The sequence below is a fragment of the Macrobrachium nipponense genome, chromosome 31, assembly GCF_015104395.2.
Source record: "Macrobrachium nipponense isolate FS-2020 chromosome 31, ASM1510439v2, whole genome shotgun sequence".
Classification (NCBI taxonomy): Eukaryota; Metazoa; Arthropoda; class Malacostraca; order Decapoda; family Palaemonidae; genus Macrobrachium; species Macrobrachium nipponense.
This window is the reverse complement of record NC_061093.1, coordinates 6,107,515-6,130,365: the sequence shown is the minus strand read 5'-3', so window position 1 is coordinate 6,130,365 and position 22,851 is coordinate 6,107,515. Positions and strand designations below refer to the sequence as shown.

At 38.7% G+C, this 22,851-nt stretch overlaps 1 protein-coding gene across 1 annotated transcript in view; it reads right to left on the bottom strand.

The window, feature by feature from the left end:
• LOC135206609 (serine/threonine-protein phosphatase 2A 55 kDa regulatory subunit B delta isoform-like) overlaps positions 1 to 22,293 on the bottom strand; it is a 165,628-nt gene extending 143,335 nt beyond the window's left edge. Inside the window, 2 exon segments of the mRNA XM_064237946.1 lie at positions 1,732 to 1,800; positions 22,135 to 22,293. Coding sequence (XP_064094016.1) covers positions 1,732 to 1,800; positions 22,135 to 22,201 — 136 coding nt within the window. The 5' untranslated portion in view covers positions 22,202 to 22,293.
• Between the last annotated feature and the right edge of the window lie 558 nt (positions 22,294 to 22,851).

Here is a 22,851-nt window from a genome sequence, read left to right as displayed (position 1 = left end):
ACAGTTGAGTATAGCAATTATTTACAATAGGTACGAAAGTCAAGATGTCGTGACGTCATAATACAGAACTTAAGAAAACGTTCTAATTCAGAAAAATAATTACTTAAATTTGAGTCAGAGTCGAGTTACTTTTTCAATAACGAATATTTTCAAATTAATCATCATAAATATGTAAAATATTGATGTTTTACTACTTATTTAAAAATTAGCTAAGAGCACGCTTCTCGTCATCTTCTACCAAAACAGCTGTTTACTCCTGGCTTGTTGTTGGTGAGAAATCGTGTTTCGATTGTTGTGATAAAAGTGCTCCAGCGTCTGTGGGTACAAGTGGTGTGCGGATTTATCACAGGAAATGGAAAGTTTGTTGACACAAGCGACTCCGTAAATATTGAGATGGCGTCAATCTTCGAAACATTTTAGTTGTAAGTAAAAATTTTCTAAAGCGTTTTGGTGAGATTTCCACTGCCGTGGGCGCCATTTCAGTACCCTCTGTTTAAATCTAAAAATTTGGCCTTAATTTCTAACTCTGAGAAAATACTTACTTCGAAAGAGAGTAGAGGTCTTTAGCTCCGTTTCTCACCAACAACAAGTCGCGACTGATGCCCATCTCGGGTGTCAGGACGCGTTATAATGTACTTTTTCGGAGGGTGGCAAACATTGATTGTAGGTGGCCTGGTTGGCCTGCCGTGGTAATCTACCCTATGCTTGGAGTTTTAATTGTATTCTTGTTTCACCATTTAAATATCGAGTGAATAAGACCTGTCCACCGTGATAAGGGTTGGTAGTCGCTGGTTTTTCCCCCTGTTGTATAGAATTACCCTAAATTAAGGCACCATGCTCCTATCTGGCTTGGAAAGCTTGTCCTTGGCCTCCCTTACCATAGGATAGAGTTCAAAGGTAAATTACATGTTAATTACAGCCAACCCCCAAACACTAATGTTAAAATTGTTAACAAGCAACCAAGATACCAGAGGAAACTGCAATTTCTCGCTAAACATCCACAGTGTCTCTATTACTTAGATTAACCAAACCTTTATCAAGAACAATCACACCTTTCCTTCCTAACCTACATTAGGATACCATGCTTTGACCTGGCTACGAAGGCTTGCCCCAACCCCCCCCCCTTGGGGACCTACCCCAAAGCAACACTAAAACTATGGGGAATGCCTGACCCATCATCCTGATTGTCAGTGACCCTGGGGGGGAGGCAGTTGTCTTCATGTTGACCACAACACCTGGAACCTCACCACCTTCGGCCGAGGCCTATTTTGACCTACCGAAGGCGATGTCAGGTCGTCTGGACTTCTAGATACCCAAGAGAGAGACACCTACAGCACCAACGACTCGCTCGAAGGGCGCGACGACGAAGGCCACGTCCCTTGCAGCAACGTCCCAACAACTGCCTGACCTTGACCCATTTTCCCCCAAAAGAGGAGCTTCGCGTAACCCAGTTTCAATTGGACCTGGACCTATCTAGTAGCTGGCCTAGTCAGGCCGCCCCCTAACTCCTCCTCCTCCTACAACAATATACTAACCGTTACCGTAGTTCAACACCCTGAAGGAGGAGGAGGAAGGCTTCTTCTTCCCCAGGAGGCCGAGTCATGCTCAGGGCAGAGAGAGACTTCGTCGGGCGACGAAAGGGAAAACAAGTGTGGAAGTCAGCAGTCGAAGAAGGACAGATAGAAACGAGGAAAGGAAAGGAAAGGCACAACACGAAACCCGGGAACTTACCTTCACTCACGTCGTCGTCGAGAGTTCCCTTGACTTGAGAGAAGCACCATTGGATCTCTCCTCCATTGCCTGCAAAATCAGACATTATTAAGGAGTCACTTCTTTGATGTAGCGCACTCAACACCACACCGGCACACACACAATTCTTCACTTTCCCGTCTATCTCAAGCAAAAGAGGTTCTCTCGGGGGATGGGCCTCTTCGCCTTTATTCTTTGTACTTAGCGGCCATCCCAAAAGTTTTCTCCCCTAAATTCACTTATTATACATTTGTGGTGATAGGACGTCATGTAATTAGGGTTCAACATTTAGAAATAGCATCGATGTCTAACGATTAATAGAGTTCTTTACTATTGCACCCAGTATGGCGGCAACGTCTCTCACTGCACTATGACGTCACGATCAACACAGCGGGATTGTGGGAAAACAAAATAGAGAAACGAAGCGCACAGCCACATCCTGGAACTGGGAACACCCAATCTTCTTTTCTTAATAATAACGTCTTCATTCGGTCTTTTGCAGTTTGATATAATCCTTTAATAACTTCAAATCCCTAATAATGTTCCTGTTATTCCTAATAAAAAAACAATGAGTCGTAATACACAGGCAAGGGGTACGAATAGTTTCGAAGCACCAAATCTTAAAACTCTTTTGTGTAAGTTTCTTTTCCTTGAACGGGCAAATGCCCAAGCATTTACTCATTTTAACGACAATCACCTGAAAGAAAAGATGTAACAAAAGTTATACACATACCGAATACGAACATCCATCGCAATATTCTCTAAATCGTTCCAATTGAGTTCTTGACCAAACGAACTCGATAGATTCAAGGACAATTTCCCGGGAATGACATTTGGCAAGGAACACTACCAAAAAATATTGTATCACGACATTGCTACAGTTCTAAACATTTATTTCTATAAAAACTTGAAAAGTCGCGTATTCAAAACATATTAAATACACTTACAGCATATATAAAATAAATGATTAATGGTAAGGTTCTGAAAAAAACACAAGCATTTAAGATAAATGGGACATATTGCAATTCAAGACTCGCACAACGAAAGCAAAGCTCTACATAAAGGTTAGCCCATAGTTATTTTGTAATTCTAAGTCGATGCAATACTTTTACCGGGGTAATCAGTTCCTAATTTTCCGTTGTGATGAGAGATTTAAAGTACTAACACTTAATTACGCAAATTACTCTTACCCACTTCCAAGACTCTGGCCAGTCCATATACCAGATGCATCACTCGGTCACTGGCCCCCCGTCATCTCTCTCTCTCTCTCTCTCTCTCTCTCTCTCTCTCTCTCTCTCTCTCTCTCTCTCCGCAACGCAACAGCTAGTTACAGCCTACCCCCACCCACATCTCATCCAAATCGCCTACCCGGGTCGGGAAGGGTATTTCTTCCCGCAAGTTATCCATTGTATTTTTTTCCCTCTCTTTTCTTTCCGTTTTCTACCACAACTCTTTACAGGGTAGAAACCGTTTCGCTGACAATTCCAGTCTCATCGCAACCTGAAATTGTTAATAAAAAAATAAAAACAGGTGTATAACTCTCTCTCTCTCTCTCTCTCTCTCTCTCTCTCTCTCTCTCTCTCTCTCTCTCTCTCTCGTTTTTTAATTACACTTAATTCACAATCACGCAGAAAATAGGTACTACATACTGCAACATATTCATCTGCTCCTAATCACTCAGACAGGCTAATAAAAATTCTTATACGTTCTACATTTTAATCACGACCCTTTGCGTATATATATATATATATATATATATATATATATATATATATATATATATATATATATCAATTCGTTGCTGATTGGATAGCGTCACTGACTGTCCTGATTTCGTCCCCGTCCACTTGGACGGTGGTTCGATCCCATGGGGGGACGAAATTGTTATCAATTAAAAAATTCCCCTTCGGTACATATATGAAAATATATCATTTGGGAGGTAAAGTGAATTTAGATATTAAAGGACATTTGTAGCTTGAATTGATATATAAAATGGATACACGGTTCGATGTGATAATTATTCATATATATATATATATATATCTGTGTCAAGTATAAGAAAAACGATCTATAATATAAACCAAAATTAAATTGCACATAATTTTATGCTCACAGGTCAGTCTTGGAATAAGAACATTCATTATTATTATTATTATTATTATTATTATTATTATTATTAGTCAGAAGATGAAACCTACTCACATTCATGATAGAAGATAAACAACGACTGTAGTACCATAATTGTTAAGTCAATCGTCATGCACAAAATTATTTTGAAATTCGCTGGTCTCACTGTAATCCATTCCCACTCACTCGCATCCTAGGTTTAGAGATGAGGTTGCTAGCCTTAACGCTTCAGGTCACCCACCCAAGTAATGATCAATGATTCCGTTGTTCAAAAGTTGAATATATCTTAGTTTAACCAGACCAGTGAGCTAATTAACAACTCTCCTAGGGCTGGCCCGAAGGACAAGGTATTTTTACGTGGCTAGGAACCAATTGGTTACCTAGCAATGGGGACCCACAGCTTATTATGGGATCCGAACCACATCATGTCGAGAAATAAATTTCTAATCACCAGAAACAAATTCCTATGATTCCACGTTGGCAGAGTGGGGGAATCGAACTCGAGACCACCGAATCGGTAGGCAAGCACGTTAACCACTCGTCCAATGAAGAACTAAATCTTTTCAAGAACTGCAAGACCACTTCATTTCGGGCAATGTTAGGCCGCTCATAGTTCCTCAGTGGACGAGTGGGTTGCATACTCTCCTGTCAGCCTGGTGGCCCGAGTTCGCTCCCAGCTGCTACCAGCGCGGAATCAGAGGAATGTATTTCTAGTGTTTAGAAATTCATATAACGATATAATGTAGTTCGGATCCCACATTAAGCTGTAGGTTCCGTCACTAAGTAACCAATTGGTTCCTAGCCTCGTAAAAATATCTAATCCTTCAGATCAGCCCTAGGAGAGCTGTTAATCAGCTAAGTGGTCTGGTTAAACTAGGATATACTTTTGTGGTCCTTACGGAGCGTCAGAGAGAGTCAAGCGACAGAGAGAACCTGAAAATTGAGGTTCCTTCTTCAACCTCAACTTCATCTCTGTGAAGATTCCTAACAGTCATCAAATTATCAGGGTTTTAGTCATATAATCAGGGAATTATTCAGTCAACACCAATTAAGCCAACTAAGACACAGGGAGGCAGTTGCTGTGGCGTTAGATTTATCATCTTCTTCTTCTTCTTCTTCTTCCCAGCTTTATCCCTATTCGGGGTCGCCGTTTTTAATGAGTCTCTTCCATCGACCTCTGTCCTGTGTCATTTCCTCCCATACTCCCTTCTCCCTCATATCATCTCTAATGCAATCTCTCCTCCACCTGGTCTTAGGTCTTCCTCTTCCTTCGGTTTGTTTCCATCCACCTCCACGTCCATCACTTCTTCTTGCCAATGTGCCTCTTCTCTTCTCATCAGGTGGCCATACCATCTTGACCTTGCCTCTTGCACTTTCTTTGATGCTTCAGTGACTTTTACTGTACCCCTAATATGTTCATTTCTAACCCTGTCCTTTTTGGTTACTCCACTCATCCACCTAAGCATCCTCATCTCGGTTTCGTCCAACTTTCTCCCCTCTGTTTTCTTTAGAGGTGCTGCTTCCAATCCATATGTCATTGCTGGTCTGACCACTACCTTGTGCACTCTGCCCTTTCATCTTATAGGGACTTTCCTATCACATATGACACCAGACACTTTCCTCCAGTTGTTCCAACCCCACTGAATCCGGTTGTTCATTTCCTCTTCCATGTTCCCTTCATTGTCATTGAATTTATGGACCCTTTTGTTGATGTTTCCTCCGCTGAATTGTTGTTTGCTGGTCGCCATCCAATTCGGTTGTCATGTATTCTGTCTTTTTCCTGCTTATCCTTAAACCTCTACTCTCCAAGGCATATCTCCATCTTTCAAGATTTCCCTCCAGTTATTTCCTGTTCTCGGCTACTAAGACTATGTCATCTGCACAGAGCAGACACCATGGTGGCTCCTCCCTGACATCCTCTGTCAACACATCCAAGACGATTTATCATCACTACTGTAATATCATCGGTATCTTTTGAAGGAGTTTATAATAAAAAATAAAAAATCAGACTCTTTGCCAGGAAGCTACATAAGGAAAAACATTGCAATTTGTCATGATGACTTCTCTCTCTCTCTCTCTCTCTCTCTCTCTCTCTCTCTCTCACACACACACACATGTAGTCATTTGTGCATTTTCTCCTCGTTCAAATACTTATTTGAACACGTAAATATCGCTAGATATTCTCTTTGCCTCTATAAGGCACTGACGCTGAAGTGTTGGAATAACATTATCTAGTACAATACACGATCCCAAGCTCCCTGAAAAGGAAACTGGAAAGATTAGATGCCGAAGTAGCTCCAGGACTCACGCAGAAGGGCGTGCTACTAGAAACAGCGCACAAGGTGAAAAGAAAAGTGATGGACTCCTAAGGAGGCAGGATGCAAACCAGAAACCACACCCCCCCCCCCCCCCACCCCCCACACTATAAAACCCACCCAGTCGGATTGGAGGACTGTGATAGACCAAAAATAAATTTTTTATTATTATTATTATTAACATTAATATTATTATCATTAGATTATTAAATATTCATGGAATAATAAAAAGGGCCATCATGCTGATTTTTGTTTAAGTTCAAATATATATATATATATATTATATAAAAAATATATATATATATATATATATATATTATATTATATATATATGACTGATAAAACGTTCTGTTACAACAGAATTCCATCTAGTAAGGGGAGCCCATAAAAACGCCAAAACGTAGAAAGTAGTAAATACTATATTTTAGAGACTGCTGTCCCTTTCTTCAAGTAGGTAATGAAAATATAGTACTTACTTTCTATATCTGGGGTTTTTATCGGCTCCTTTTATTATATAATATATATATATATATATATATATATATATATATATATATATATATATATATATATATATTCTTATTTCTTTGAGGTGACCAAAATAGCGACAACTAGAAATATACTTATATCGTAAAATTGTAGATAAAGTTGAGCAGACGAACCAATTACAAATCTTTATATTCATTTACCAAAGTAAACAAAACCTGATATAAATGTGACCTTCCTCAATAAGTGCGAACCCCCCCCCCCCCCCTTCCCCCCCCCCCCCCCCCCCCCTTCCTAGGCACAATTAATTCTAAAAAAATTCCTCTCGTCACTTTCATCTCGTTCAAGTGCCTCGGGACATCAAAGAAAACAACCCAAAAATAATTCGTTTTTAAAAGCATCAAAAAGATGTATATATAAATACGCCATTTTTTTCTCAAATGACTCGATTTAAATAGAAGCATCTCTTTCCGAACAAGCATCAATAGAAAACTGATCACTCGAATGATTCCCATTGTGTAAAAGTAAAGTATATATCTTAGTTTGACCAGACCACTGAGCTGATGAACAGCTCTCCTAGGGCTGCTGGCCCGAAGGATTAGATATTTTTACGTGGCTAGGAACCAGTTGGTTACCTGGCAACGGGACCTACAGCTTATTGTGGGATCCGAACCACATCAAGAAATGGATTTCTAATACCACTAATAAATTCCCCGAGATCGGTAGTCGAGCACGTTACCGACTCTTTCAACGAGGAACATACTCCCACTATAACCATTGGTCCTCTACCGATCAGGTAAGGCGAGCAAAATTGGGTCTGTTCAATACTTGAATGGGTGACCATCGACGGTGTGTCTCGCTCCTCCTTGAAGCAGGGCTTGGGAATAGTGACGTCATCATAAAAGCATTTGTCAACATCTGGACGAGAGGCACATTCCAGTCACATCAGCCAAAAACAAAAAGGTTTGTTGAATTGAATATGGAATTTAGGCCAAAGGCCAAGCACTGGGACCTATGAGGCCATTCAGCGCCGAAACGGAAATTGACAGTGAAAGGTTTGAAAGGTGTAACAGGAGGAAAACCTCGAAGCAGTTGCACTATGAATCAAGTGTTAGGAGAGGGTGGAAAGTAAGATGGAAGAAAGAGAATACGAAAAGAGGTACAGTAAAAGGAACGAAAGTGGTTGCTGCAGCTAGGGGCCGAAGGCCCGCTGTAAAGAACCTCAAGTAATGCCTACAGTGCACCGCATGAGGTCCACTGACGGCACTAACGCACTAACCCCCTACGGAGGCAAAACACTGTTGAACAGTCTCCTATGCATTTGAGGTGGTCGTTGTTTTAGATTGAGCTGGCCTTATGCCAGCACGGGCTCTTGCTCCTAGAGCAGCTCGTAACTCGAGGTGGTCTGTCTGCGGCGTCTCTGCGCGTCAGGTCATTTCCAGGACGACGCATCCAGTCTCTTTTTTACTCTCAAAATGGTCCTCCTCATCGCAACTTCCAGCGAGGAATTTCCATTGCAGTTCGCAAGGATGTCACCTTCCAGGACAGAATCTCAAGTTATTGATTATTTTGGTCAGGCTTTTTTTATTTATTATTTTTTTGTCCATATCTCCGGCCGATTTCAAAACCTTTGAAATGTGAACTGTGATCAAATCTGCTGTTTCAGTTTTCTTAGAGACAAATCTCTCTGCAATTTGGGGATGGTGAGGCTTTGTCAGGGGTGGAAGATGGGATAAAAGAAAAAAAATCATTGGTGTCCACTCAATTTTCAAATGACTTTAAAAGATACTAAGAATTAAAATAGAAACTGTTATGTTCTAGAACCATTTAGAAGCATTAAACATCTACTCAAGTACGTTACCAAATATATATATATATATATACATATATATATATACATATATATATATATATATATATATCTATATATATATAGATATATATATATATATATATATATATATATATAAAGGTATAAGCCACGAAGGAAAGATAAACAACGGAGTTGCTACAAGATCTTTCGACTCAACGTCCCAGCTAAGTAAAAGACGTTGAGTCGAAAGATCTTGTAGCTACTCCATTGTTTATCTTTCCTTCGTGGCTTATACCTTTATTTATGTATTTATCACGTTCAAACGTTCGTGATTCAGTTATACGATATTATATATATATAATATATAATATATATAATATATATATATATATATATATTATATATCCAGGCACTCTGTGTACCCATTTCCTGAAATGCGCCTTTTGACCTGAGCAGTGAATCAAGTACCCCATGATTAGTCGACTGTGTAGGGTCACAGTGAAGGTAGTACGGGGCATACGACTCAGATCTTCACCCAAAGAATTGTCCAGTTAACAGAGTATTATTGAGTGGAGATGTTCGAAAGTGATCCTCCCTTTACGACTCTCAAGGAGCCCAGCGTAATCCGGATTCGTTCGCTGCAAGGAAAGCGACACAGAACAAATATATACCTGGTTTTTGTAACAGCTGCGCTCAGCGCAGTCAAGTGAGATCATTCTGCAACAGGTAAAAGTGCCTACTGCCGAATCCACTGAGTCAAAAACTTTTGCATTACAAAAACAACAGCCCCAAATAACTATAGTAGATTCACATCAACAGTACATTTGATGCCTAGGCCAGTCCTTTACGACGCTCCTGATTGGCTGTTGATAAGCCAATCACGGTGCTGGAAACTCCCATCAGTCTCTCTCGAGAGTTCACATAGGCAGGATGTATGTTCCACCTATCCTCAGGGATACTTTGAAAGACGTATCCTTCAGGAGACGTGGAACATAGATCCTACCCATGTGAACTCTCGAGAGAGACTGAGAGTTTCCAGCCCTGTGATTGGCTTATCAACAGCCAATCAGGAGCGGTAAGGGACTGGCCTAGACATCAAATGCACGGTTGATGTGAATCTACTTTAGCTTAGTAATTTGCTTCGGCATCATCAGTAGCAATTAATTTAGTCTCATAATAAATCATTATTAATAGATTGCTTTAATAGAAGAAAACAGTGAAATCAACCAATTCAGCATCAATAAAACTGATGACAAATGTTGAATATTGCCAAAAAATGAGTCAAATTATTTTAATTAAAGTTATTGGAAAAATGAATCAATCATAAAGATAAAGAATGAAATTTTGTATCTAAATTAAAACATCCATTTTTTCCCAACGCAAAATTCATATGAACATATTCCTCAACCAAAATCTCAAACACAATGAGTCTGATGATAAATCTAACAATGAAAAAGGTACCGGAAATATTGCCACTTAATAGGGTGAAAGAGATAAGATCCGGAATGAATTGATCAGAGAGACAGTCAGAGTATTGGAGGTTTCAAAAAAAGCTCAGGAAAGAAGACTCAGATGGTTTGGTCATGTCATGAGGAGAGAAGATGAACACGTATGTAAGAGGGTTATGAACAATGGAGGTGGAGGACAGGAGAGGGAGGGGAAGGAAGGCCAAAGTTCAGGTGGAAAGATAAATTACTGAAAGCCATGAAGGAAAAGGGTCTAAGAGAATAGGATGTACAGGACAGAGGAAGATGGAGAAGAAGGCTGACTATACTCTGTTTTTTTTTTTTCATCTGTCCACCCGCCTGTGGTGTTTGCGCATGGTAACACTGCATCCCGGGCTTTAAATAATATCCTATTTCGAATATTAACGGTGTAATTAGCATACAGTAAATTATTAAAACACATTTCAGTTGCAAATGTACCCCCAGATATCCTTTTATTTACCTAAAACTTACACATAGCGTAACTACTTAAGCCCGGGACGCAGTGTTACCATGCTCGACCACCACAGGCGGATGGACAGATGGAAAAAAAACAGAGTATAGAAACAGCGACCCCATATAGAAATGGGAAAAGCTGAAGGCAAAGAAGAAGAAGAAGAAGAATAGGGCGAAAGCTTTGGGGATAAAGTCGCTATCACCAGACAATCTTCTCCCCCAAAGATTGCTAACCAAAACAATCGACCAATTATTACAAGTACCCAGTCCACTGCTCACCTCATAGGAGCAACGCCATCTTAATTCAAGATGGCGTTGATAGGAGGCCCAGCGGGTTTTTAAAAAGTTCATCCATCCACCGTTATCACACACTTGCCTGTTAGAAGAGTGTTAGAGCCCGCATAATATCCTAATATATATATATATATAGTTATATATATATATATATATATATATATATATATGACTGGTAAAAATGTTCTGTTACATAAGAATTGTTCCATCTAATAAAAGGAGCCCATAAAAACGCCAAAATATAGAAAAGTACTATATTTCAAGCAGTCTCTGAAAAACATAGTACTTTCTTTCTAAATATCTTGGCGTTTTTATGGGCTCCTTTTATTTTATATATATATATATATATATATATATATATATATATATATATATATTTATATATATACACAACACACCTATACATGCATTATGCTACAAATGTTCTTTAATATCCAGTTGGTCTACCTCGAAATTAATATATTGTCATATATGTTAACCGAATTGGAATGTTCTCAGTTGAAAACAAATTCGTCTTCTCGTGGATTCGAACCAGCGCACAGAAGAGAAATCAGGACTTCAGTGAAGTTACCGACTCTGCCAACAAGTAATCTACAAGGAACGTCGGTAAAGACGCCACTAAAGCCCTGATTTCTCCTCTGTGCACTGGTTCGAATCCACGAGAAGACGAATTTTTTATTAACTAGAAAAATTCCCATTCGGTTAACATATATGGCAATATATCAATTCTGAGGTAGAGCGAATTAGGATATGAAGGATTTCATTTATAACTAATGAAATATATATATATATAATAATAATTATAATAAAAGGAGCCCATAAAAACGCCGAAATATAGAAAGTAAGTACTATGTTTCAGAGATTACTGAAATGTAGTACCTACTTTCTATATTTTGGCGTTTTTAAGGGCTCCTTTTATTAGATGGAATTCTGATGTAACAGAGCTATATATATATATATATATATATATATATATATATTATATATATATATATGTATATATATATATTTATGCGGGCTTAAACACTCGTCTAACAAGCAAGTGTGTGAGGACGGCGGATGGACGAACTTTTCAAAAACCCGCTCGGCTTCCTGTGAGCTGAGCAGTGGACTGGGTACATGTAATAATTGGTCGATTGTTTTTTGGTTAGCAATCTTTGGGGGAAAAGATAGTCTGGTGATGGCGACTTTTATCCCAAAACCTTTCGCCCTATTAGGTGGCAACATTTCCGGTACCTTTTTTATTTTTATTTGTTTGTTTTTTTGTTTGTATAGTGCTTTTACGTTGCATGGAACCAGTGGTTATTCAGCAACGGGACCAACGGCTTTACGTGACTTCCGAACCACGTCGAGAGTGAACTTGTATCACCAGAAATACACATCTCTCACTCCTCAATGGAATGGCCGAGAATCGAACCCGCGACCACCGAGGTGGAACGCAAACACCATACCAACCACGCCACCGAGGCGCTATTTTTAGATTCATCATCATCAGACTCATTGTGATTGAGATTTTGGCTTAGGAATATTTAACATGAATTTTGCGTTGGGAAAAATGGATGTTCTAATTTCGATACAGATTTCATTCTTTATCTTTATAACCCGATTCATTTTTCAAATATTTTTTAAATTAAAATTATTTGACTCATTTTTTGGCAATATTCAACATTTGTCATCAGTTTTATTGATGCTGAATTGGTTGATTTCATTGTTTTCTTTTTTTAAAGCAATCTATTAATAATGATTTATTGTGAGACTAAATTAATTGCTACCGATGATACCGAAGCAAATTACTATGCTAAAGTAGATTCACATCAGCCGCGCATTTGATGTCTTGGCCAGTCCCCTACGACGCTCCTGACTGGCTGTTGATAAGCCAATCACAGGGCTGGAAACTCTCAGTCTCTTTCGAATTGAAAGCAAAGCGACAAATGGAGTTGAGATTAATCTAATCAACGTTCACATGGTACTATCTTTTTTTTCTTTGGAAACGTTCTCAGTATGCATGACTACCATTCATTAAAGTTCGCTAGGGTTTTGTCAGTAAGACTTGAGGCTTGATCGTAATAGCGTTTCTGTCTGGGTGAAGATGATGAGCAAAGGTCAAAATTGACCAATCTCTTACCAAAGTGTGTGTGCCCAAATTTGTCCCCATATAGGACTCTCCTGTTTCTGTGCCCATAAGAATAAATTTCATTATCTACGTCATCAATATATTGCTTCAAGTTCCCTTGATAGTGATATTGCCGACAAGCGAGGACATCAGCAAATTAAGACTGAAATAAGTTTTCCATGTTGCTGTCAACCACTTATCATTATGATGAAAAGTCCTGGGCACAACCAGGGCTGGAGTAATTACACTTGAAGAAATTAATTACAATTACAATTAATTTCAAAAAATTACAATTACAACTAATTTGGAAATACCAATTACATTACAATTACAATGACTTAACAAATTCAATTACAGTTACAGTTACAATTATAACTGATTTCGGTGAGAGAGTAAACACTACTCTTTGGCACAGAACACAGTGTACTGAGGTAGCGAGCAAATCGAGATCATGGGGTTACACATAATTTATTTCTAGAAGTGTAAGCGACAAAAGAAGAGCAAAAGTCATATTAAAAGAGTATTTCTTAGCACCAGTTAGGAAACACTTGGACTATGACCTTGAGTTCTGGTTACCTGACTATAGCATGGAGAAAGCAACTCATCACTCCTAATGGAGCCCGATCCTTACCACTTGAATTTTATCATTACAATTAAATTACAAATTATATCCTCATCCTGTAATCAATTAAATTACAATGACTCACTATAACTTCACTTTCAATTCAATTACATGAAATTCTCTTATTAATTACATTTCAATTAAATTACAATTATAATTACTCCAACGCTGCACAGATATTTTCTTGTGGAACATCACTGACTTATCTACAGAGCGTTCTACATGAGTGGATGAATGCGCAGCCGGGCTTCTATCGTCCACTTGTCGGCTTTTTGAAATAGCAACTTCATTGAAAGTTCTAGTAGTCAAATAGATAGCTTCAAATCTGCTACCTGATGCTAGGATTCTGACCAATAGCTGAGATACCATTGGGATAACCCGGATAAAGCCCAATTTGAGTTGGGATGTGTCTATGATAAAAGCGCCATATTCAGCCTATTTCCTTTTTTATTCCACTTCTATTTGCTTTTCATTATTCCCGTATGCAATCATTATTCATCGTTTTGTTACGTCCTTAGCATATCTTCCTTACCAGCCCCATGGGACTAAAATGGGAAATACTTTCACTGCCGAAGAGTGGTGGGGCAAATCATGGGAGGCAATAAGGATTATTGGCCAATTTTGTCTCGTTGGCTCAGCGACGTCTTCGCTAGGCATTCCTCCCTACGATATATTATCAGTTCAGAGGAAAGGGCAGGTATTGGATTCGAATGACAGTGATTCCTTCGAAAGTTTTGTTTTTTTTGTTTTTTTTTTTTCCCTTTTTTTTTAAAAAAAAAAAAAAAAAAAAAAAAAAAAAAGCCTTAACCTCGTACGTCTCATTCCAAATGGAGAGTTCAAACATTATCATATATATCCTTCTTGCTCTCACTACTGGAGAGTAGGAACGTAGTACTTCATGGCGACACTACGATGTTAGCTGCCGCTGAAGCCTGATTGGATCTCATGCTGTCATTGCTTCAGTGCTGCGAGATTTCTTTTTAGAAATTGCAAATTCAATATACAAATACAAAGCCCTGATTGCTTCTCCTCTGTTCCTTTCACTTACATGTAGATGGTTTTGTATGACGCCTCTAAGGTGTGACTTGAGATAACCGATTAGGGTTGATAAAGAACTTTGATACTGTTGACAGCCTAGTTAGGTAATACTCGGTCGGTAGTATGGAAACTGCATAACTTCAGCAGTACAGACACAAACTGTCTTCGTGTTCCCATATATATATATATATATATATATATATATATATATATATATATATATATATATATATATATATAATCCAGTATAAAAGGCCATTAAAACACTTTGGTTTAAAGCTAAGGACTATATTTCGGTGGACTAACTTCCGCACTTGTCAAGTACTTGATAAGCTTTAACCAGTGTTTTAATGGGCCTTTTATATTTGAGACGTATCCTGTTTTAACAGAAGAATTTATTTACAATACACACACACACACACACACACACACACACACACACACACACACACACACACACACACACACACACACATATATATTAATATATATATATATATATATATTACATATATATATATATATATATATATATATATATATATATATATATATATATATTCATATCTATGTACGTATTTTCTTCCCCTTCCCTTGCCGAAATGAATTTTTTGTTAACAATTAAACTGGTGGCACTTGGGAGGAACTTGTACTCCCACACTGGTCATATTGTACTACAAAAGTCGGTGGTCCATCGAAGAAATGATCAAAGTTACAGGTAATAAAGACAACTCTAAACAGAGCATCGAATCACAATAATATCAGTGATCATGATGCCTTCCTTTATTGGTGAACGGAATTACATTCGCCAGCTGAAAAGGTCAAATGTGCTGAGTGGAAACACTTGGAGTAAAACTCGCGTTGCTAGAGAATGTAATTTGCAAACGGATTTGCTCTTCACCAAATCAAATCAAAATGTCAATAGACGACAGCAAAAGAGGAGTAAGTTGTAGACATCACGTTCGGTTCCAAAAAGTAGACCATATTGATTCTAAAAATGCCTGTCGGTGCGCTATGCGATGACTAATAAAAGTAGCTACGCTTCACAGCGGTAGAAGGTTCAAATAAAACACAGATCAAAAAGCGTTGGAAAATGCAGGCAAAATGTATGCATTATAATTAATAAATTTAAACTACTGAAATACAAAGTAATATGCACGGCCTAGGCATATATACCTAGACCGTGGTAATACGTACTATATGCGGTACCTAGACAGTGAAGGCAAATAAAACTAAACTCTATATCAGGATCCCTGACGGAAAAGTGATAGTTAACTATATATAAATAAATAAATAAATAAAACCGAGGCTCCGTTCCTCAAGTAAGGCACTGCCAGCCTTTCGAACGTATGCGCCTAGTCCGACGGATTGTCTCACGTCTAGACCAATGACACCAAGGACACACAGAGGTTTTAATAATCGAGAGACTTCTCGGTCTAGACGGCATTGGATACATTATTTTCCTCTTAATGATGGCGCTGGGGAATTCCCTTTAGTTATGGGCAAATGGCCTCGTCGTTCTATTTCGAGAGATTATCATCACATCACATGTCACTTCATATCTCGTCGTCAAGTCCTGATGAGAGAGAGAGAGAGAGAGAGAGAGAGAGAGAGAGAGAGAGATTTACAGTATGGAGAGAGAGAGAGGGGGGAGAGAGCGACTGAGAGAGATTTACAGTAAAATACACACTACAGACCAAATAAATAATTCAATTCTCAGTGGAAAAGAATAACGTCTAAAAGAGAGACGAGAGAGAGAGAGAGAGAGAGAGAGAGAGAGAGAGAGAGAGAGAGAGAGAGAGAGAGAGAGATTTACAGTAAAATTCACACTACAGACCAAATAAATAATTCAATTCTCAGTGGAAAAGAATAACGTCTAAAAGAGAGAGAGAGAGAGAGAGAGAGAGAGAGAGAGAGAGAGAGAGAGAGAGATTTACAGTTAAAACACACACTACGGACCAAATTACAAATCAATTCTCATCGGAAAAGAGATAAAGTTTGAGAGAGAGAGAGAGAGAGAGAGAGAGAGAGAGAGAGAGAGAGAGAGAGAGAGAGAGAGTAGTTTCCATCCATTATATTTTTGTCTGGTTTTCGTTTAACGTAAATAGGTTACTGTCTACATTTGTTATGCCTTTCAGTATTTTGAATGTTTCTATTGGTTGTCCTTGCAATCGTCGTGTTTCTAAGTCATACATGTTCAGGCTCTCTTGTTGTCTTTGGTAACCTATTTGCTTGATGGTTGGAATTAACTTTGTGGCTCTCGCTTGCACCCCTTCTAGTCTATTTATGTGTTCTTAGTGTTGGTGACCAAAACTGTACTGCATATTCAAGATGAGGTCTAACTATTGATGTGTAGAGCTGGAGCACCGTTTCCTTGTTTTTGTATTTTGAACTGCTTCTTTATGTATCCCTCTAGTTTATGTGCCTTCTTTTCAACTTATATGCACTGTTTTGTGGATTTTAAGTCCTTGGTAATAATGGCTCCAAGGTCCTCTTCTTGTTCTACACCATTTGTCATTCCCAAACGGAATGTAATAGTTGGCATGAGAGATGTTTGTTCCTATTCACAAAACTTTACACTTATCCAAGTTAAAAGGCATTTGCCATCTTTATTACCCCTCTCCCATTTTCTTTAGAACTTTTCTTAAACTTTCTACTGTATCTGGGTCTGCTGCATTTACACATAGCTCGGTGTGATCTGCAAATATGGCTATCCTGTTAGGTGAGCCTACGTCAATGTCATTGATGTAAAAAAAAAAAAAAAAAAAAAAAAAAAACAAGAGGGGCGCCAAGAACAGAACCCTGAGGAACTCCGATTGTCACATCTGCCCATTCTGATTCTTCACCATTTATTACAACTCTTTTTTTTCTATTAGTTAGCCAGTCTTCGATCCAGTCTCCTATTTTTCCTACAGTTCCTAAAACTCTAACTTTTGTCATTGGTTTCTTGTGTGGAACTTTGTCAAAAGACTTTTGGAAATCTAAGTAGAGTATACAGTATATATCTATTGCTTTACTATTGTCGTAAATACCAAGCATGTTATAAAAAAAAAAAACTCCAAGAGGTTTAATAGGCAGGATCTGTTTTGTCTGAAACCGTGTTGGCTGTTCAACAACACGCTGTTTCTATCTATGGGATCCACAATTTGATCTGCAATGACGGACTCAAAAATCTTACAAACGACTAAAGTTAGATAGATTGGTCTGTAAAATCTGGCTCTTCTCTTGGACCTTTTTTTTTTTTTGTAAACTGGGGGGCACATATTACCTAGTTTCCATCCTTTTGGTGCCTTTCTTTGTTCAGCACTTTTTCTGTAGAATATATAGGTGAGCAACTATCTCCTCTTTTAGCTCTTTAATTTTTCTTGGATGAATCCCATCCGAGCCAGGAGATTTGAACTGGTTGAATTTCTCTATTTTGTTTATAATGGCCTCTTATGTATATACTATTTTATCCTACGGTTCTGCCCCTTCATATTTAATAGCAGGTCCAGGTATTGAGAGAGAGAGAGAGAGAGAGAGAGAGAGAGAGAGAGAGATACACACTACGGACCAACCAAATTACAAATCAAGTGGAAAAGAGATACCGTCTAAACGAGAGAGAGAGAGAGAGAGAGAGAGAGAGAGAGAGAGAGAGAGAGAGAGAGAGAGAGAGAGATAGAGAGCTGTAATACGTCGGAACGTACCACGTTTTCTAACCATTTCTAAATTTCTATAAGGTAATTTATGGTGTGAAAAAGGTGAAATTTAAATTGACTTTGTCATATATCCAAAACGGCAAAAAAAAAAAGTGAAAGCTACTTAAAGCTTTTCCGAATATTAGTTAAATAATTGACATTTAACGCACAACCTTGAAATTATACTGCAAATTACTATCAGTTCTATCATGTGCACTCACTACACTGCAGAGTGCAACAGATTTATACACACACACACATTATATATAAATTTATAATACTATAGAAGCATGATCTCACACAAAATTGACGAAAATAGTTTGTAAAACAGCACGAAATTTAACAAGACATTATATGGCTGTTGATTTAATATATATTATACACACACACACATACACACACACACACACACACACACACACACACACACACACATATATATATATATATATATATATATATATATATATATATACACACACACACACACACATATATATATATATATATATATATATATATATATATATATATATATATATATATATATAATATATATATACATATACACACACACACACACACACACACCACACACACACACATATATATATATATTAGTATTTAATGGAACAGGGTTTCTGTGTAGTTTCACGCGCTTATATCCAGGCACTATACATAACTTAAAAATTAAGTTTTATCTATCATTCCAACGATTGCCTGATTCTACATTAGATAATAAGAAGAATTTTAAAAAGTTAACGCCAGCCAATCAGTCATCCGCTGAATAGAGATCACAAGATTGGCCGAGGAAGAACTTCCTTTCTCTCTCGCTCTCTCTAAACCAGTTTTTGTACTCTTCTTGGCTCGCGCCACCTTAGTTTTTCGTTGGACGAGTCGGTAACGTGCTCGCCTTCCGATCTCCGGGTTCCAGGTTCGATTCCCCGCTCTGCCAACAAGGAATCGAAGTAATTATTTCTGGTGATAGAAATTCATTCTCGAGATGGTTCGGATCCCACAATATCTGGAGGTCCGTTGCTTGAGTAATCAATTGGTTCCTAGCCACGTAAAATATATACAATCCTTCGGGCCAGCCCTAGGAGAGCTGCTCAGTAGTCTGGTTAAACTAAGATATACTTAATTTTTCTCCGAGTCCTTTTATGGCCACACGGATGCCTGATTAGTGACGCCGGCAATGGGGTCTAACTTGATAGCATCCAAATGCTTTATCGTTAATATCATTATTATCAATAGACCCATGCAGACGCTTCATCGCCAATATCATTCTTAGCAATAGACCTATATCTTCCATTATTCACTTTCTGTTTTACACTCACTGTTTGTCTTCACCTCCTTCTATTTCCAATTACTTCCACTGCATTCGCAGAGGAAACCTCGCCCTCTCTTATTTTTGTATGCAATCAGTTCCCTTCTGTCGATTACGACATGGCAGGTTTAACTGGGAATGGAATGGAGGGAATATCAAATCTAGGCCAAAGGCCAACTGCTAGACCTATGAGGTCAGCGCTGAAAGGAAACTGGGGGTGAAAAGGTTTTTAAACGTGTACACGAGGAACACCTCCATTAACTTGCACCCTGAAACAATTGTTAAAGTGGATAGAGAGCAAGATGAAAGAAAGAGTGAATGAATGGAGGTATAGTAAAGGGAATGAATGGGCTGCAGCTAAGGGCCGAAGGGACGCTGCAAAGAATCACCATCAAACGTATACAAGCTACTGTGTTCATGCATGCAAGCGAAGGTAATAACATCGCCCTGTACTCCTATACTGGAAGGTCATACATGCCCGATATCATGTATACAGACTACGGGCCAAAGTGGAATGGAGAGAGACGTTCTTTAATGTATACCATCAAATCAAGAAACACGAAACGAAATAATAGTTTTATAATTAACCATGTAAAATTTCTCTCACAAAATAGATGAGAATTCCTGGTCAATGTTGTGACAAGATAGTCAAATATATATGCTAACTGTTCTCATGACATTAAGATTCCCATGCATACACAAGAACGGGAAACTTGTGCTCATATTACTACAATATTAGTAATCACACACATATACACATGTTTCACTGAATTGCAAGAATACTTAAATCAAACGCATGTATGTATCCTTACAGATTTTTCTCTAACCAGGACTGCCTAAAGTAGGATCGCCACAAATACATTATATATATATATATATATATATATATATATATATATATATATATATATATAATGTCCGTCAGTTACTTGGGGTCTGCTTAATCTCTGATACTGAGATTTTGGTGAGAAAAGTACAGAAAAGCAGTAAACGAAAATCTTATGGTAATTTCCAACTGTGATATTAGCTATGATAAAAAATAATGCAGAGCCTTTCAGTGTCCTCATGCTAAGTGCTTGTTATTCATCTAGAAATCGCAATCAGTTCATCAGCTTAACAATATAATGATTAAACTCAACCAGTAACTTTTATTTTTTTACGCTTTGAGTAAGAAATGAAGCCTCCCTCATGACGTCAGCATCTTCTTAAAGTGCTTATCGCAACCCAGATATGAGAAATCTCAGGTTTTCGACAGCATGTTGTACTGCACGAACTCTTCTTATTCGTTTCTTTCATAGCGACACAAATACCTTTTATCGCGTGATTCTCGGCAGAGACGCGTCGTGAAACAACGAAGAGAATGCTCAGCATGTTTGCCTGCGAAAAGAACCAACCGTTGGATTGTGTCTCGGTCTAGGCATTATTTAGCCTCCAACATTAGCTGGAGGTTTTTCAAGTCACGTGAAGTCCAAAGACAATGATGATGATGTCGGCCTTCGCTAATTGAATGCGAAATCTGAGTCATCATCGTTAAAAGAAGAATGACAAACGGGGTAAATATAAAGCAGAGGACACCAAACCCTTATGAAGGGGGTTGGGGTAGGGACGGCGGAGATATAGAGGTGGATGATTCTCAAACCAAACCCCATGAATCTCTGGCTCCTTAGCTATAAAACTGTGACATACGGCTTTGCCAGACGTGCGCTTACTCAAAGAGTATAAGTCAACACTCATCTTCGTGTTGGCAGAGGGAGGGAAGGCCAAGAAGCAGATTACAATAGACACACAGACTAGACAGCAGAGCAGAGAAGCTCACCAAAAGACCGGCAGATATAATATTATATATCCCTTTACTTTTCCTCCCCACTCTCTCCCAACGCACCCCTTCCATGTCCCATAACCCGCCAACACCAACAAGCACTTTCACCCACCACCATCGTTGCCGCCATCCCAAACTGCCAACGCTTGAAGCTCTCTGGCTCTCTCTCTCTGCCCAGGAACGCATTTCTTACAATCCAATGATTCTACACACGGCCGTAAACATATACCCGCCCTCCTCTCTCTCTCTCTCTCTCTCACACAAATGTTTTACGCGCATAGAATACAGTAAAAACACAAACACCAGCATTTTCTTGTGCAACGAAGGCGCTATTAGCTTAGCTATCCACCGGGAATGCTCAGACTCACCACACACTGCGATTGAGAAATACACCTATTCATGAGATACCAACTTGGGAATATCAAGCCATCTGGCATAAGGAACACTGTCCCTCCACCAACATTAATATGCTCTACAGAACAGTCACCTCGTTTATAGCGTTTCCTTATTGAGTCTCGAGCATTCTGATGAAAACAACGGCTACCATAGCACTATAACCATAAGCACTCAGGTGCCATGTACCGACGAGATGACCTAGATCTTGACAGTGCAAAAACAAGTCTTCCCTTCCACTGCATATTTCACAACGGACGAGAGAGGAAAAAGGGGGAGAAGGGTTTCTATAATTAAATGTCAAGAACATAATGGTGTCAGGCTAAATGGAAGAAATGCGCAGTCTTTAGGACATACAACGACGGAGACGGTGAAATGTAGTATATCATTGAGTAAAATAGTCACTAAGATGAAATCTTACCCTCTTCGGTTTCTTCTGTACTGTCGTCGGATTCCGGGTCTTCCATTTTCAACACCTGAGCAACCATAGTTATCAAATCCGTGTGGCAGCTGATGAGAGAGAGAGAGAGGAGAGAGAAATCCTTTTTAACACCACCGAAGACGCAAGGGGACTGTCGGCCAGCCGTTAAGCTACCGACACCGCTACTTCTGTTACGACATCTATACTGTAAGACGTAAATTCGGTGGCGAAAAAAAGAAAATAAAGCGTGAAGGACTTTAGGCTGCTACAGGAAATAGGTAGAAGTTACACAATACTATTTTTCTCGAGAAAGATGGTGCTAAACGTCACGTTTTACTGTTCATCCGACATACATCGAATTCCATGTATAGAAAGGCAAACGTCCGTTACCAAAAGAATGAAGACAATTTACCAAATTTTGACAAAGGAAAGCATAGTTTTAAAAAAAGGCACAAACCACTAATTAATCAAATGAAAATACACAGAACAGGTGATCCTGTAGTACCAATAAAATCAGTTATTCGTTCGCCAAAAGACTATAGTCCAAGTTATAGTAGCTTAAATGGCATACACGCTCCAGTGGAAGCAGTATATCATCCCTTAAGATTATTATAAATAAACACGGGCCAGGTCGTAAGCCGGAGTCACTCTGGCCCCTACGTCTCTGGCATTTATAACTCTCTCTCTCTCTCTCTCTCTCTCTCTCTCTCTCTCTCT